The 17233-nt window shown below is 41.4% G+C and overlaps 1 protein-coding gene across 1 annotated transcript in view; it reads right to left on the reverse strand.

Moving 5' to 3' along the window:
* ROCK1 (Rho associated coiled-coil containing protein kinase 1) overlaps positions 1–17233 on the reverse strand; it is a 1092122-nt gene that overhangs the window by 214043 nt on the left and 860846 nt on the right. Inside the window, exon 23 of the mRNA XM_053714968.1 lies at positions 11527–11692. Coding sequence (XP_053570943.1) covers positions 11527–11692 — 166 coding nt within the window. The remainder of the gene's footprint in view (positions 1–11526; positions 11693–17233) is intronic.

Here is a 17233-nt window from a genome sequence, read left to right on the forward strand (position 1 = left end):
TTATTGGCAGGAGACTCTCCTCCTGATTCCATTGTCCCTGAGCCTTCAGAGAATTCCAGACAGCGCCCCAACCTAGTAGGCTGGCGTCTGTTGTTACAATTGTCCAATCTGGCCTGCTGAATGGCATCCCCCTGGACAGATGTGGCCGAGAAAGCCACCATAGAAGAGAATTTCTGGTCTCTTGATCCAGATTCAGAGTAGGGGACAAGTCTGAGTAATCCCCATTCCACTGACTTAGCATGCACAATAGCAGCACTCTGAGATGTAGGCGTGCAAAGGGTACTATGTCCATTGCCGCTACCATCAAGCCGATTACCTCCATGCATTGAGCCACTGACGGGTGTTGAATGGAATGAAGGACACGGCATGCATTTTGAAGCTTTGTTAACCTGTCTTCTGTCAGATAGATCTTCATTTCTACAGAATCTATAAGAGTCCCCAAGAAGGGAACTCTTGTGAGTGGAAAGAGAGAACTCTTCTTTTCGTTCACCTTCCATCCATGCGACCTTAGAAATGCCAGTACTAACTCTGTATGAGACTTGGCAGTTTGAAAGCTTGAAGCTTATATCAGAATGTCGTCTAGGTACGGAGCTACCGAAATTCCTCGCGGTCTTAGTACCGCCAGAAGAGCACCAGAACCTTTGTGAAGATTCTTGGAGCCGTAGCTAATCCGAATGGAAGAGCTACAAACTGGTAATGCCTATCTAGGAAGGCAAACCTTAGATACCGGTAATGATCCTTGTGAATCGGTATGTGAAGGTAAGCATCCTTTAAATCCACTGTGGTCATGTACTGACCCTTTTGGATCATGGGTAGAATTGTCCGAATAGTTTCCATTTTGAACGATGGAACTCTTAGGAATTTGTTTAGGATCTTTAAATCCAAGATTGGCCTGAAAGTTCCCTCTTTTTTGGGAACCACAAACAGATTTGAGTAAAACCCTTGTCCGTGTTCCGACCGCGGAACCGGATGGATCACTCCCATTAGTAAAAGATCTTGTACACAGCGTAGAAAGCCTCTTTCTTTATTTGGTTTGTTGACAACCTTGACAGATGAAATCTCCCTTTTGGGGGAGAGGATTTGAAGTCCAGAAGATATCCCTGAGATATGATCTCTAACGCCCAGGGATCCTGGACATCTCATGCCCAAGCCTGGGCGAAGAGAGAAAGTCTGCCCCCCACTAGATCCGTTCCCGGATCGGGGGCCCTCAATTCATGCTGTCTTAGGGGCAGCAGCAGGTTTCCTGGCCTGCTTGCCCTTGTTCCAGGACTGGTTAGGTCTCCAGCCTTGTCTGTAGCGAGCAACAGCTCCTTCCTGTTTTGGTGCAGAGGAAGTTGATGCTGCTCCTGCTTTGAAATTACGAAAGGAACGAAAATTAGACTGTCTAGCCTTAGGTTTGGCTCTGTCTTGAGGCAGGGCATGGCCTTTACCTCCTGTAATGTCAGCGATAATTTCTTTCAACCCGGGCCCGAATAAGGTCTGCCCTTTGAAAGGTATGTTAAGTAATTTAGATTTAGAAGTAACGTCAGCTGACCAGGATTTTAGCCACAGTGCTCTGCGTGCCTGAATGGCGAATCCGGAATTCTTAGCCGTAAGTTTAGTTAAATGTACTACGGCATCCGAAATAAATGAATTAGCTAGCTTAAGTGTCTTAAGCTTGTTTGAAATCTCATCTATAGTTATTGAGTCAAGAGTCTCTTCCAGGGACTCGGACCAAAAAGCGGCCGCGGCCGTGACAGACGCAATACATGCAAGGGGTTGCAATATAAAACCTTGTTGAACAAACATTTTCTTAAGGTAACCCTCTAATTTTTTATCCATTGGATCTGAAAAGGCACAGCTATCCTCCACCGGGATAGTGGTACGCTTAGCCAGAGTAGAAACCGCTCCCTCCACCTTAGGGACCGTCTGCCATAAGTCCCGTGTGGTGGCGTCTATTGGAAACATTTTTCTAAACACAGGAGGGGGGGAAAAGGGTACACCGGGCCTATCCCACTCCTTAGTAATTATCTCTGTAAGCCTCTTAGGTATAGGAAATACGTCAGTACTCGCCGGTACCGCATAGTATCTATCCAGCCTACATAATTTTTCTGGGATTGCAACGGTGTTACAATCATTCAGAGCTGCTAATACCTCCCCTAACAGTACACGGAGGTTTTCGAGTTTAAACTTAAAATTAGAAATGTCTGAATCCATTCTATTGGGATCAGAACCGTCACCTGCAGATTGAAGCTCTCCGTCCTCACGTTCAGCATACTGTGACGCAGTATCAGACATGGCCCTATTATCAACAGCGCACTCTGTTCTCACCCCAGAGTGATCACGCTTACCTCTTAGTTCTGGTAATTTAGCCAAAACTTCAGTCATAACATTAGCCATATCCTGTAATGTGATTTGTAATGGCCGCCCTGATGTACTCGGCGCTACAATATCACGCACCTCCCGAGCGGGAGATGCAGGTACTGACACGTGAGGCGAGTTAGTCGGCATAACTCTCCCCTCGTTGTTTGGTGAAATATGTTCAATTTGTACAGATTGACTTTTATGTAAAGTAGCATCAATGCAATTAGTACATAAATTTCTATTGGGCTCCACTTTGGCTTTAGCACATATAGCACAGAGATATTCCTCTGAATCAGACATGTTTAACACACTAGCAAATAAACTAGCAACTTGGAAATACTTTTCAAAGCAATTTACAAATAATATGAAAACGTACTGTGCCTTTAAGAAGCACAGAAAAAAGTTATGACAGTTGAGAAATAATAAACTTGAGAAACTATAACATCAAATTCTTTCCGGTAAAAACACAATTTTAGCAAAGGATTGCCCCCATTAGTAATGGATAACTAACCCTGAATAGCAGAAAAAAAGTACAGAAATAAACGTTTTTTATCACAGTCAGTTACAATCTCACAGCTCTGCTGTGAGTGATTTCCTCCCTCAAAATAAGTTTTGAAGACCCCTGAGCTCTGTAGAGACGAACCGGATCATGCAGGGAAGACAAGAGACTTCTGACTGAATTTTTTGATGCGTAGCAAAAGCGCCAAAATAGGCCCCTCCCCCTCACACACAACAGTGAGGGAGATCAGTAAACTGTCTTAAATTAAATAAAACGACTGCCAAGTGGAAAAAAACAGTGCCCAAAACATTTTTTCACCCAGTACCTCAGAAAATTAAACGATTTAACATGCCAGCAAAAACGTTTAACATCAAATAAATGAAATGTCATTAGAAAGCCTGTTGCTAGTCACTGCAAATTAGGCTAAAAACTTATGCATACAGTATTATCCCAGTGAAGTGCCATTCCCCAGAATACTGAAGTGTAAATATACCTACATGACAGCCTGATACCAGTTGCTACTACTGCATTTAAGGCTGAGCTTACATTATATCGGTATGGCAGAATTTTCTCAGTCAATTCCATTGTCAGAAAATAATATGCTGCTACATACCTCTTTGCAGATTAACCTGCCCGCTGTCCCCTGATCTGAAGTTTACCTCACTCCTCAGATGGCCGAGAACAGCAATATGATCTTAACTACGCCGGCTAAAATCATACAAAAAACTCAGGTAGATTCTTCTTCAAATTCTACCAGAGAAGGAACAACACACTCCGGTGCTGTTATAAAATAACAAACTTTTGATTGAAGGTATAAAACTAAGTATAATCACCACAGTCCTCTCACACATCCTATCTATTAGTTGGGTGCAAGAGAATGACTGGGTGTGACGTAGAGGGGAGGAGCTATATGGCAGCTCTGCTGGGTGAATCCTCTTGCACTTCCTGCTGGGGAGGAGTTAATATCCCAGAAGTAATGATGACCCGTGGACTGACCACACTTAACAAGACAAAGTATTGTAATGCTGTTCACTTAACACATTGAACAGTAAAATTAAAAGGATGCAAACATTTATAAGTAATATACATCTTTAAAAAACAGAATTTATATCTTACCTGATAAATTCCTTTCTCCTACGGTGTGTCCAGTCCACGGCTTCATCCTTACTTGTGGGAATATTCTCTTCCCTAACAGGAAATGGCAAAGAGGCACACAGCAAAAGCTGTCCATATAGCCCCTCCTCTGGCCCCGCCCCCCAGTCAGGCAACCTAAACGGAAGGCACCACAGCTTGCAAAACCTTTCTCCCAAAAACAGCCTCCGAAGAAGCAAAAGTATCGAATTTGTAAAATTTTGTAAAAGTGTGCAGTGAAGACCAAGTCGCTGCCTTACAGATCTGATCAACAGAAGCCTTGTTCTTGAAGGCCCATGTGGAAGCCACAGCCCTAGTAGAGTGGGCTGTAATTCGTTCAGGAGGCTGCCGTCCGGCAGTCTCATAAGCCAATCGGATGATGCTTTTCAGCCAAAAGAAAGAGAGGTAGCAGTAGCTTTCTGCCCTCTCCTCTTACCAGAATAAACGACAAACAAGGAAGAAGTCTGTCTAAAATCCTTAGTTGCTTCTAAGTAGAATTTTAAAGCACGGACCACATCTAGGTTGTGTAACAAACATTCCTTCTTTGAAGCTGGATTCGGACACAGAGAAGGAACAACTATTTCCTGGTTAATATTCCTGTTGGAAACCACTTTTGGAAGAAAACCAGGCTTGGTACGTAAAACTACCTTATCTGTATGGAACACCAGATAGGGAGAAGTACACTGCAAAGCAGACAATTCAGAAACTCTTCTAGCAGAAGAAATAGCAACCAAAAACAGAACTTTCCAAGATAGTAACTTAATATCTATGGAATGTAAAGGTTCAAATGGAACCCCTTGAAGAACTGAAAGAACTAAATTTAGACTCCATGGAGGAGTCATGGGTCTGTAGACAGGCTTGATTCTAGCTAACGCCTGTACAAACACCTGTACATCTGGCACGACTGCCAGACGTTTGTGCAACAAAACAGACAGAGCAGATATCTGTCCTTTTAAAGAGCTAGCTGACAAACCTTTATCCAAACCCTCTTGGAGAAAGGAAAGTATTCTCGGAATTTTGATTTTACTCCAAGAAAATCCTATGGAATCGCACCAACGGATATATTTCTGCCATATCTTATGGTAAATTTTCCTAGTCACCGGTTTTCTGGCTTGAACCAGAGTATCTATAACCGAATCTGAAAACCCACGCTTAGATAGAATCAAGCGTTCAATTTCCAAGCAGTCAGTTGCAGAGAGACTAGATTTGGGTGTCTGAATGGACCTTGTACTAGAAGATCCTGCCTCAAAGGTAGCTTCCATGGTGGAACCGATGACATATTCACCAGGTCTGCATACCAAGTCCTGCGTGGCCATGCAGGAGCTATTAGAATCACTGAGGCCTTCTCCTGTTTGATCCTGGCTACAAGCCTGGGAAGGAGAGGAAACGGTGGAAACGCATAAGCCAGATTGAACGACCAGGGCGCCACTAATGCATCCACCAGTGCCGCCTTGAGATCTCTGGATCTGGACCCGTAGCGAGGAACCTTGAAGTTCTGATGAGACGCCATCAGATCCATATCCGGAATGCCCCATAGTTGGGTTAACTGGGCAAAGACCTCCGGGTGAAGTTCCCACTCCCCCAGATGGAAGGTCTGACGACTCAGATAGTCCGCTTCCCAGTTGTCTACTCCTGGGATGTGAATTGCAGATAGATGGCAGGAGTGATCCTCCGCCCAATTGATGATCTTGGAGACCTCTCTCATCGCTAAGGAACTCTTTGTTCCCCCCTGATGATTGATGTACGCTACAGTCGTCATGTTGTCCGACTGAAATCTTATGAACCTGGCCTTCGCTAGTTGAGGCCAAGCCAGGAGCGCATTGAATATCGCTCTCAGTTCCAAAATGTTTATCGGGAGAAGAGACTCTTCCCGAGACCATAGACCCTGAGCTTTCAGAGAGTCCCAGACCGCGCCCCAGCCCAGGAGGCTGGCGTCGGTCGTAACAATGACCCACTCCGGTCTGCGGAAACTCATTCCCTGAGACAGGTGATCCTGAGTCAACCACCAGAGGAGCGAATCCCTGGTTACCTGGTCTACTTGAATTTGGGGAGACAAGTCCGTATAATTCCCATTCCACTGTTTGAGCATGCACAGCTGCAAAGGTCTTAAATGAATTCGAGCAAAAGGAACCACGTCCATTGCTGCAACCATTAGCTCGATTACTTCCATGCACTGAGCTATGGAGGGTTGAGGAATAGAATGAAGAACTCGACAAGCGTTTAGAAGCTTTAACTTTCTGACCTCTGTCAGGAAAATCTTCATTTCCACAGAATCTATTATTGTTCCCAGAAAAGGAACCCTTGTGGACGGGGACAGGGAACTTTTTTCTATGTTCACCTTCCACCCATGAGATCTGAGAAAGGCCAACACAATGCCTGTATGAGCCCTTGCTTTGGAAAGAGACGACGCTTGGATTAGAATGTCGTCTAGGTAAGGTGCAACAGCAATGCCCCTCGGCCTTAGGACCGCTAGAAGGGACCCTAGCACCTTTGTGAAAATTCTGGGAGCGGTGGCTAAACCGAAAGGAAGAGCCACGAACTGGTAATGTTTGTCCAGAAAGGCGAACCTCAGGAACTGATGATGAGTTTTGTGGATAGGGATATGCAGATACGCATCCTTTAAGTCCACGGTAGTCAAATATTGACCCTCCTGGATTGTTGGCAAGATCGTTCGAATGGTTTCCATTTTGAAAGATGGAACTCTGAGGAACTTGTTTAATATCTTTAAATCCAGAATTGGCCTGAAAGTTCCCTCTTTTTTGGGGACTACAAACAGGTTCCAGTAAAAGCCTAGACCTTGTTCCACTGAGGGAACTGGGTTTATCACTCCCATCTTTAATAGGTCTCCTACGCAATGTAAGAATGCCTGTTTCTTTATCTGGTCTGAAGATAAGCGAGACATGTGGAACCTTCCCCTTGGAGGAAGTTCCTTGAACTCTAGAAGATATCCCTGGGAGACTATTTCTAGTGCCCAGGGATCCGGAGCATCTTTTGCCCAAGCCTGAGCAAAGAGAGATAATCTGCCCCCTACTAGATCCGGTCCCGGATCGGGGGCTACCTCTTCATGCTGTCTTGGTAGCAGCAGCAGGCTTCTTGGCCCGTTTACCCTTGTTCCAGCCTTGCACAGGTTTCCATGCAGGTTTGGGCTGGGCAGCATTGCCCTCTTGTCTAGAGGCTGCAGAGTTAGAAGCCGGTCCGTTCCTGAAATTGCGAAAGGAACGAAAATTAGACTTGTTCTTAGCCTTGAAAGGTCTATCTTGTGGGAGGGCATGGCCCTTTCCCCCAGTGATGTCTGAAATAATCTCCTTCAATTCCGGCCCAAAAAGGGTCTTACCTTTGAAAGGAATATTAAGTAATTTAGTCTTGGACGACACATCTGCCGACCAGGATTTTAGCCAAAGCACCCTGCGCGCCACTATAGCAAATCCTGAGTTTTTCGCCGCTAATTTCGTTATTTGAAAAGCGGCATCCAATATAAAGGAATTAGCTAACTTCAGTGCGTGAATTCTGTCCATGACTTCATCATATGAAGTCTCCTTCTGGAGCGAGCTTTCTAATTCCTTGAACCAAAAAGACGCCGCTGAGGTGACAGTAATAATACACGCAATTGGTTGAAGAAGGAGACCTTGGTGAACAAAAATGTTTTTAAGCAATCCTTCCAATTTTTTATCCATAGGATCTTTGAAAGCGCAACTGTCCTCTATAGGAATAGTTGTGCGCTTTGCTAACGTTGAAACTGCCCCCTCAACCTTAGGGACCGCCTGCCATGCGTCCCTTCTGGGGTCTACAATGGGGAACATTTTCTTAAATATAGGAGGTGGGACAAACGGTATACCCGGCTTCTCCCACTCCTTATTCACTATGTCCGCTACCCTCTTGGGTATCGGGAAAGCATCAGCGTGCACTGGGACCTCTAAGAATTTGTCCAATTTGCACAACTTCTCTGGGATAACCAAAGAATCACAATCATCCAGAGTAGCTAGTACCTCCTTAAGCAGGGCACGGAGATGTTCTAGCTTAAATTTAAATGCTACTATATCAGGTTCTGCCTGTTGAGAAATTTTTCCTGAGTCAGAAATTTCTCCCTCAGACAACCCCTCCCTCACTGCCAATTCCGATTGATGTGAGGGTAAAATAGATAAGGTATCGTCAGCGTCTACTTGTTCATCCTTTTCTGTATTTAAAACTGAACAATCACGCTTTCTCTGAAATGCTGGCAGTTTGGATAAAAGATTTGCTATTGAATTATCCACTACTGCTGTTAATTGCTGCATAGTAACAAGCATTGGCGCACTAGATGTACTAGGTATCGCCTGCGCGGGCAAAACTGGTGTAGACACAGAAGGAGAGGATGTAGAACTATCCCCACTACCTTCATTAGAAGAATCATCTTGGGCAATTTTATTAAATGTGACAGTATTGTCCTTACTTTGTTTGGACGCCATGGCACAATTATCACATACACTTGAAGGGGGGACCACCTTGGTCTCTTATACACACAGAACATAAGCTATCTGATGGTACAGACATGTTAGGCAGATTTAGGCAGGCTATTAATGCAATAAAAACGATTTTAAACAAAACCGTTACTGTCTCTTTAAATAATAAAATGACACACTTTATTTCTGAATGTTCAAAAAACTATGAAGGCAATATCCGATTTTTATAAAATTTATACCCCAGTGTCTTAATGCTTTGAAAGTATTGCACACCAAATATGAAGTCTCTAGGCCCTTAAATAAGCAAACCGGAGCTAATTGTTCACTTTAACCGGTTTTACACACTACAGTCCCTGCTACAGCCTTTGCTGCATCTTTTACCTTCCTTAGGGGTTATTCACCACAGAAATAAGCCTTCCGGAGTCTGTTTCTTATCCACAGGACCCTCTCACATGAAGCTGCATGCACTGCCTTTGATATTAACTGTGCAACTGAGGCGCGAAAATGAGGCCTCCTCCCTCTGCATACTAGAATGAAGGGGCCTTCCTGACTAGATTAGGCGTCTAAACCAATGCCAGGAATAATTAAAACGTTCCACAAAGTGTATTTATGTTCACAAAACATTAGAAATGCCATAAAAATGTGATATAAGTCAATCGATTTTGCCCACAACAGTGTCGACCAGTACAAAGCCCAAAAAAATAAGCCTGTAATCTGTTACTCAGTCTAAGAAAATGGCTTACCGGTCCCCTGAGGGAAAAAACTGACAGTCTTCTAGCATTACCATGTGTTGTTAGAAAAGAGACTGGTCATACCTGGAGCAGATGAGTCTGCAAACTGTTACCCCCAACTGAAGTTCTCTGGTTTCAACAGTCCTGCGTGGTAACAACAATGGATTCTAGTTACTTGTGCTAAAATCATATTCCTCTTTAACAGAAATCTTCATCACTTTCTAAACAACTAGGAATACTAATTGTACAAAGAGATACACTTAGGATTATTAGAAAAGGATGCCACAAAAAATATATTTCTTTAACTCCAAATGATCATATAAATGTGGAATTACTCTATTTGTTTAAAATGTTCCATTACATTCATACTTTAATACTTTATTATAGCAACTAGGAACAAACATTCACACAGAAGTAGCCTGAAAGAGTTAAAAACACTTAAACCCAGTTAAATTGGATTGATATAATAAGCAGTGCTATATGTATTCAACCTGATGCCCACAGCATTATAATGAAGGATAAGCTAAGCCCTTACAATCCGAGGGCTACTTTACTTTTAAATAGTTATATTTTTAAGGTAAATAGTAGGCACCAGGAATCAACAAATATATAGGTAGATGAAGATTCTATTATTAACTAGGTCCCCTGAGGGAAAAAACTGACAGTCTTCTAGCATTACCATGTGTTGTTAGAAAAGAGACTGGTCATACCTGGAGCAGATGAGTCTGCAAACTGTTACCCCCAACTGAAGTTCTCTGGTTTCAACAGTCCTGCGTGGTAACAGCAATGGATTCTAGTTACTTGTGCTAAAATCATATTCCTCTTTAACAGAAATCTTCATCACTTTCTGTTGTAGAGTAAATAGTACAAACCGGCACTATTTTAAAATAACAAACTCTTGATAGAAGAAATAAAAACTTCAACTAAACACCACAAACTCTTTACCATCCCCGTGGAGATGCTACTTGTTCAGAGCGGCTAAGAGAATGACTGGGGGGCGGGGCCAGAGGAGGGGCTATATGGACAGCTTTTGCTGTGTGCCTCTTTGCCATTTCCTGTTAGGGAAGAGAATATTCCCACAAGTAAGGATGAAGCCGTGGACCGGACACACCTATGTAGGAGAAATATGGGCAGTGAATCACAATCCTGTAGAAAAGTTTATCTAATGATTTAACTACAATAATTCCTATAAAATTTAATGTAGGGTTTTACAAAAAAATCATTAGATAAACTTTCCTTTAGAATTGTGATCAACACCTAAGTAACTTTTCTTCAGGATTTTGTTAGACACCTGTCGCGATCGCTCTGCTGCTGATCGCTTCCTTCTTCCCTGTGTCAGCCCGGTAGTGCTTTCTTGGTTGCTTAGCAACCCTGTTCTCGTCTGCCCCTTCTGCTGACGTCAGAAGGCCTTCTTATTCCGGCCTCTCCTCGGGGCCTGTTTGTTCTAATTCCTGGCTTGTGAGTACTTTTCGTATTTCTTGTTTGATTAAGAATTGCTGGCTTATTTGACTCCTACCCTGCTTAACCCTTCCTGCCTGATTCCTGTTATCTGGACTTTGCTTGTTGGAACATTTCACTGTTTAAACCCAAACTGCTTGTTAACACGTTGCTGGACTTTGCCTGTTAGACTATTCTACTGTTTAACCTCAATCTGACTGATAACACGTTGCTGGACTTTGCTTGTTTGACCATTCTACTGTTTAACCCCAAACTGCCTGATTACACGCTGCTGGAACTTTGCTTGCTAGACCATTCTACTGTTTAACCCCAAACTACCTGATTACACGCTGCTGGAACTTTGCTTGCTTGACCATTCTACTGTTTAACCCCAAATTGCCTGATTACACGCTGCTGGAACTTTGCTTGCTAGACCATTCTACTGATTAACCCCAAACTACCTGATAACACGTTGCTGGACTTTGCTTGTTTAACTATTCTACTGGTTAACCCCAAACTGCCGGATTACACGGTGCTGGAACTTTGCTTGCTAGACAATTCTACTGCTTAACCCCAATCTGCCTGATAACACGTTGCTGGACTTTGCTTGTTTGACAAATCCTTCTGGTTAACCCCTTCCTGCCTGATTTCATGTTGCCGGTTATTGCTTGATGGATTACTCTTTTGGTTAACCCTTAACTACCCGAAGTTTCTTCTCCTGACCCTGCTGTACCATCTTCCAGTTTATTTCAGTGAGTATGTTATTGCAGCTGTCGCAGGGTCAGATCCTGGAATATACTCGCAGTGCTAGAGTGTTATTCTAACTTCATTATAGCATTTGGGTCTAACTCTGGACTTAACCTATCCTGACAACACCTAAGTAAATAAAAATACTACTATAAAAATAATACTATTCAGCAAATGGCCAATAAATGAGAATATTTACCTTACAAATTGTATGGTCCTTCTCAGTAATATCTTGCCTGCTTCGCATAGATAGCTTTTTGTTTTCTTGAGACAGTTCAAAACATTGCTCTTCCAGAAGTGCCCGAGCAAGTTGTTCCGATTCAGCTTTGGTTAAAGCCAGATCCAACTGTGCAGCAAGAGCCTCCCTGTGAAATAATTTAAATTATTATTTAATGCTACAATGGTAGAGATAATATTTAATCCTAACATTGCATAACAGTTTGAAAATGAAAACTTTCTAAGCGTACATTAATAATGCTGACAAATACTTTCAAGACATCTAGCAAGATTTAAATAAGTATGTTATTGCTGCTTTAAATAAGTCCATTAAAAAATCTGCTTTAGCTGCCCAAATGTTCAGATGCAAAAAAGCTGCACTAGCTAAGTCAGGCTGATTAGTTTGTTCTGTGGCGACAAGAACGGTTGATATGGGTATGAAACTCCAAAATACACAGATATAAGGAGTTTGAACCTAATCCATGCCTTTTCATTTGCAAGTTTTAATCAGGACAAAATAAAGGAGGACATATGTCTCAAGAGACATGATACTTAACTATAATGAGCCATTGATTAATGGAATTGCTAGGGAACTAATTTATTCTATTTCAATATGAATTGTTGATTTAATAATGAAATTCTGCTCCAAAATACACAGGTCTAATTGGGAATAAGGTGAATTTACTCGAAAATAAACATCCATCTGTGTTTGGTCAACAATGACAACATATATATATATATATATATATATATATATATATATATATACAGGTGGCCCTCGGTTTACAACGGTTCAATTTACACCGTTTCAGAATAACAACCTTTTTTCCAGTCATGTGACTGCTATTGAAAAGCATTGAGAAGCAGTGCATTTATTAAAATAGCCAGTAAGTGGAGCTGTCCGCTTGTGTTGCAGCAAAGCCAAGCAAGCTGAAATTAATCAGTTTAACCAGACCTGAGCTATTGAGCAGATTTCAAAGGAACAAGATCTTCCTGTCAATAAATCAGTCCAGATTGGAATGCATAGAAAGAACTGTTTGCAGAAAAATGCAAGTGAAGTCTGTGTTGTGTGATCATTTTATTAGGTTTATAATGCTGTTTAGCATTTAAAGTCTTCATTTCAAAGCTTTAAAAATAATGTATTAGGTGTTACTTATGATAATTTTGAGAGGGGCCTGGAACCTAACTCCCTCACTTCCCATTGACTTACATTATAAAGTGGGTTTCAATTTACAACGGTTTCGATTTACAACCATTCCTTCTTGAACCTAACCCTGGCGTAAACTGAGGGCTACCTGTATATATATATATATATATATATATATATATATATATATATATATATATATATATATATATATATATATATATATATATAGTCTTTATAGAATGGCCTAGTACTCACGGTAACCTTTGAACCACCGGGGTGCACATCAAAGAGATCCTGCATAATTCACAGATCCAACATATCGCAAAAAGGAAGGCACTAGCCGGGTTTAATAAGGATAAAGTTTTATTCCTTATGAAGTAACGTTTCGGAGTTTTACCGGTTGTCAGTTTGAAAACGGAGGTAAAACTCCGAAACGTTACTTCATAAGGAATAAAACTTTATCCTTATTAAACCCGGCGAGTGCCTTCCTTTTTGCGATATATATATATATATATATATATATACACACACACACATACACACACAATATATATATATATATATATATATATACACAAACATACATACACATATCACATATACACACAATATAAATATATATATATATATATATATACACACACACATACACAGTACATAAATATCTATATAACATAATTTATTCTTACCTGATAAATGTATCTATTTCTTGACACAGTGAGTCCACAAATCATCTTAATTACTGTTGAGAATATTACTCCTGACCAGCAGGAGGCACCACAGCAAAAGCTGTTAAATACCACTCCCCCTACCCACATTCGACCAAAAGGAAAGGAGAAATAAGGTAATCTAAAGTGCAGAGGAGCCTGAAGTTTATAGAAAAGCAAACCGTATGAAAAAAAGGGCGGGCCGTGGACTCACTGTGTCAAGAAATAAATACATTTATCAAGTAAGAATTAAAGGAAAATGTATGCTTACCTGATAAATTTGTTTCTTTTTAGATACTATGAGTCCACGGATTTCATCCTTACTTGTGGGATATCGCCTCCTGGTCAGCAGGAGGTGGCAAAGAGCACCACAGCAGAGCTGAATATATAGCTCCTCCCTTCCCTCCCACTCCAGTCATTCGACCGAAGTTAGGAAGAGAAAGGAAAAACATAATTTATGTAAGAACTTACCTGATAAATTCATTTCTTTCATATTAGCAAGAGTCCATGAGCTAGTGACGTATGGGATATACATTCCTACCAGGAGGGGCAAAGTTTCCCAAACCTCAAAATGCCTATAAATACACCCCTCACCACACCCACAATTCAGTTTAACGAATAGCCAAGAAGTGGGGTGATAAGAAAGGAGCAAAAGCATCAAAATAAGGAATTGGAATAATTGTGCTTTATACAAAAAAATCATAACCACCACAAAAAAGGGTGGGCCTCATGGACTCTTGCTAATATGAAAGAAATGAATTTATCAGGTAAGTTCTTACATAAATTATGTTTTCTTTCATGTAATTAGCAAGAGTCCATGAGCTAGTGACGTATGGGATAATAAATACCCAAGATGTGGAACTTCCACGCAAGAGTCACTAGAGAGGGAGGGATAAAATAAAGACAGCCAATTCCGCTGAAAAATAATAATCCACAACCCAAAACAAAAGTTTTAATCTCAATAATGAAAAAAATTGAAATTATAAGCAGAAGAATCAAACAGCTGCCTGAAGTACTTTTCTACCAAAAACTGCTTCAGAAGAAGAAAACACATCAAAATGGTAGAATTTAGTAAAAGTATGCAAAGAAGACCAAGTTGCTGCTTTGCAAATCTGATCAACAGAAGCTTCATTCCTAAACGCCCAGGAAGTAGAAACTGACCTAGTAGAATGAGCCGTAATTCTTTGAGGCAGGGATTTACCCGACTCTACATAAGCATGATGAATCAAAGACTTTAACCAAGACGCCAAAGAAATGGCGGAGGCCTTCTGACCTTTTCTGGACCCAGAAAAGATAACAAATAGACTAGAAGTCTTTCTAAAATATTTAGTAGCTTCAACATAATATTTCAAAGCTCTTACTACATCCAAAGAATGTAAAGATCTCTCCTTTGAATTCTTAGGATTAGGACACAATGAAGGAACAACAATTTCTCTACTAATGTTGTTAGAATTCACAACCTTAGGTAAAAATTTAAATGAAGTCCGCAACACTGCCTTATCCTGATGAAAAATCAGAAAAGGAGATTCACAAGAAAGAGCAGATAACTCAGAAACTTACTAGCAGAAGAGATGGCCAAAAGGAACAGAACTTTCCAAGAAAGTAATTTAATGTCCAGAGAATGCATAGGTTCAAACGGAGGAGCTTGTAAAGCCCTCAGAACCAAATTAAGACTCCAAGGAGGAGAGATTGACTTAATGACAGGCTTGATACGAAAAAAAGCCTGTACAAAACAATGAATATCAGGAAGATTAGCAATCTTTCTGTGAAAAAGAACAGAAAGAGCAGAGATTTGTCCTTTCAAGGAACTTGCAGACAAACCTTTATCCAAACCATCCTGATGAAACTGTAAAATTCTAGGAATTCTAAAAGAATGCCAGGAGAATTTATGAGAAGAACACCAAGAAATGTAAGTCTTCCAGACTCGATAATAAATCCTCCTAGACACAGATTTACGAGCCTGTAACATAGTATTAATTACTGAGTCAGAGAAACCTCTATGACTAAGAATCAAGCGTTCAATTTCCATACCTTCAAATTTAATGATTTGAGATCCTGATGGAAAAAAGGGCCTTGAGATAGAATGTCTGGTCTTAACGGAAGAGTCCAAGGTTGTCAACTGGCCATCCGAATGAGATCCGCATACCAAAACCTGTGAGGCCATGCTGGAGCCACCAGCAGTACAAACGAACGTTCCATTAGAATTTTGGAAATCACTTTTGGAAGAAAAACTAGAGGCGGAAAGATATAGGCAGGATGATAATTCCAAGGAAGCGACAACGCGTCCACTGCCTCCGCCTGAGGATCCCTGGATCTGGACAGATACCTGGGAAGTTTCTTGTTTAGATGAGAGGCCATCAGATCTATTTCTGGAAGTCCCCAGATTTGAACAATCTGAAGAAATACCTCTGGGTGAAGTGACCATTCGCCCGGATGTAACGTCTGGCGACTGAGATAATCCGCTTCCCAACTGTCTACACCTGGGATGTGAACCGCAGAGATTACACAGGAGCTGGATTCCGCCCATACAAGTATCCGAGATACTTCTTTCATAGCAGGAGGACTGTGAGTCCCACCCTGATGATTGACATATGCCACGGTTGTGACATTGTCTGTCTGAAAACAAATAAACGATTCTCTCTTCAGAAGAGGCCAGAACTGAAGAGCTCTGAAAATCGCACGGAGTTCCAAAATGTTGATTGGTAATCTCGCCTCCTGAGATTCCCAAACCCCCTGCGCTGTCAGAGATCCCCATACAGCTCCCCAACCTGACAGACTCGCACCTGTTGAGATCACAGTCCAGGTTGGACGAACAAAAGAAGCCCCTTGGACTAAATGATGGTGATCTATCCACCACGTCAGAGAGTGTCGTACATTGGGATTTAAGGATATTAATTGTGATATCTTTGTATAATCCCTGCACGATTGGTTCAGCATACAAAGCTGAAGAGGTCGCATGTGAAAACGAGCAAAGGGAATCGCGTCCGATGCAGCAGTCATGAGACCTAGAATTTCCATGCATAAAGCTACCGAAGGGAATGATTGAGACTGAAGGTTTCGACAGGCTGAAACCAATTTCAGACGTCTCTTTTCTGTTAGAGACAAGGTCATGGACACTGAATCTATTTGAAAACCCAAAAAGGTTACCTTAGTCTGAGGAATCAACAAACTCTTTGATAAATTGATTCTCCAACCATGTCTTTGAAGAAACGACACAAGTTGATTCGTATGAGATTCTGCAGAATGTGAAGACTGAGCAAGTACCAAGATATCGTCCAAATAAGGAAATACCGCAATACCCTGTTCTCTGATTACAGAGAGAAGGGCACCGAGAACCTTTGAAAAGATCCTTGGAGCTGTTGCTAGGCCAAACGGAAGGGCCACAAACTGGTAATGCTTGTCTAGAAAAGAGAATCTCAGAAACTGAAAGTGATCTGGATGAATCGGAATATGAAGATATGCATCCTGTAAATCTATTGTGGACATATAATGCCCTTGCTGAACAAAAGGCAGAATAGTCCTTATAATTACCATTTTGAATGTTGGTATCCTTACATAACGATTCAATATCTTTAGATCCAGAACTGGTCTGAAGGAATTCTCCTTCTTTGGTACAATGAAAAGATTTGAGTAAAACCCCAGACCCTGTTCCAGAACTGGAACTGGCACAATTACTCCAGCCAACTCTAGATCTGAAACACATTTCAGAAATGCCTGAGCCTTCACTGGGTTTATTGGAATGCGAGAGAGAAAAAATCTCTTCGCAGGCGGCCTTACCTTGAAACCTATTCTGTACCCTTGTGAAACAATGTTCTGAATCCAAAGACTGTGAA

Source organism: Bombina bombina, chromosome 5, assembly GCF_027579735.1.
Source record: "Bombina bombina isolate aBomBom1 chromosome 5, aBomBom1.pri, whole genome shotgun sequence".
Lineage (NCBI taxonomy): Eukaryota > Metazoa > Chordata > Amphibia > Anura > Bombinatoridae > Bombina > Bombina bombina.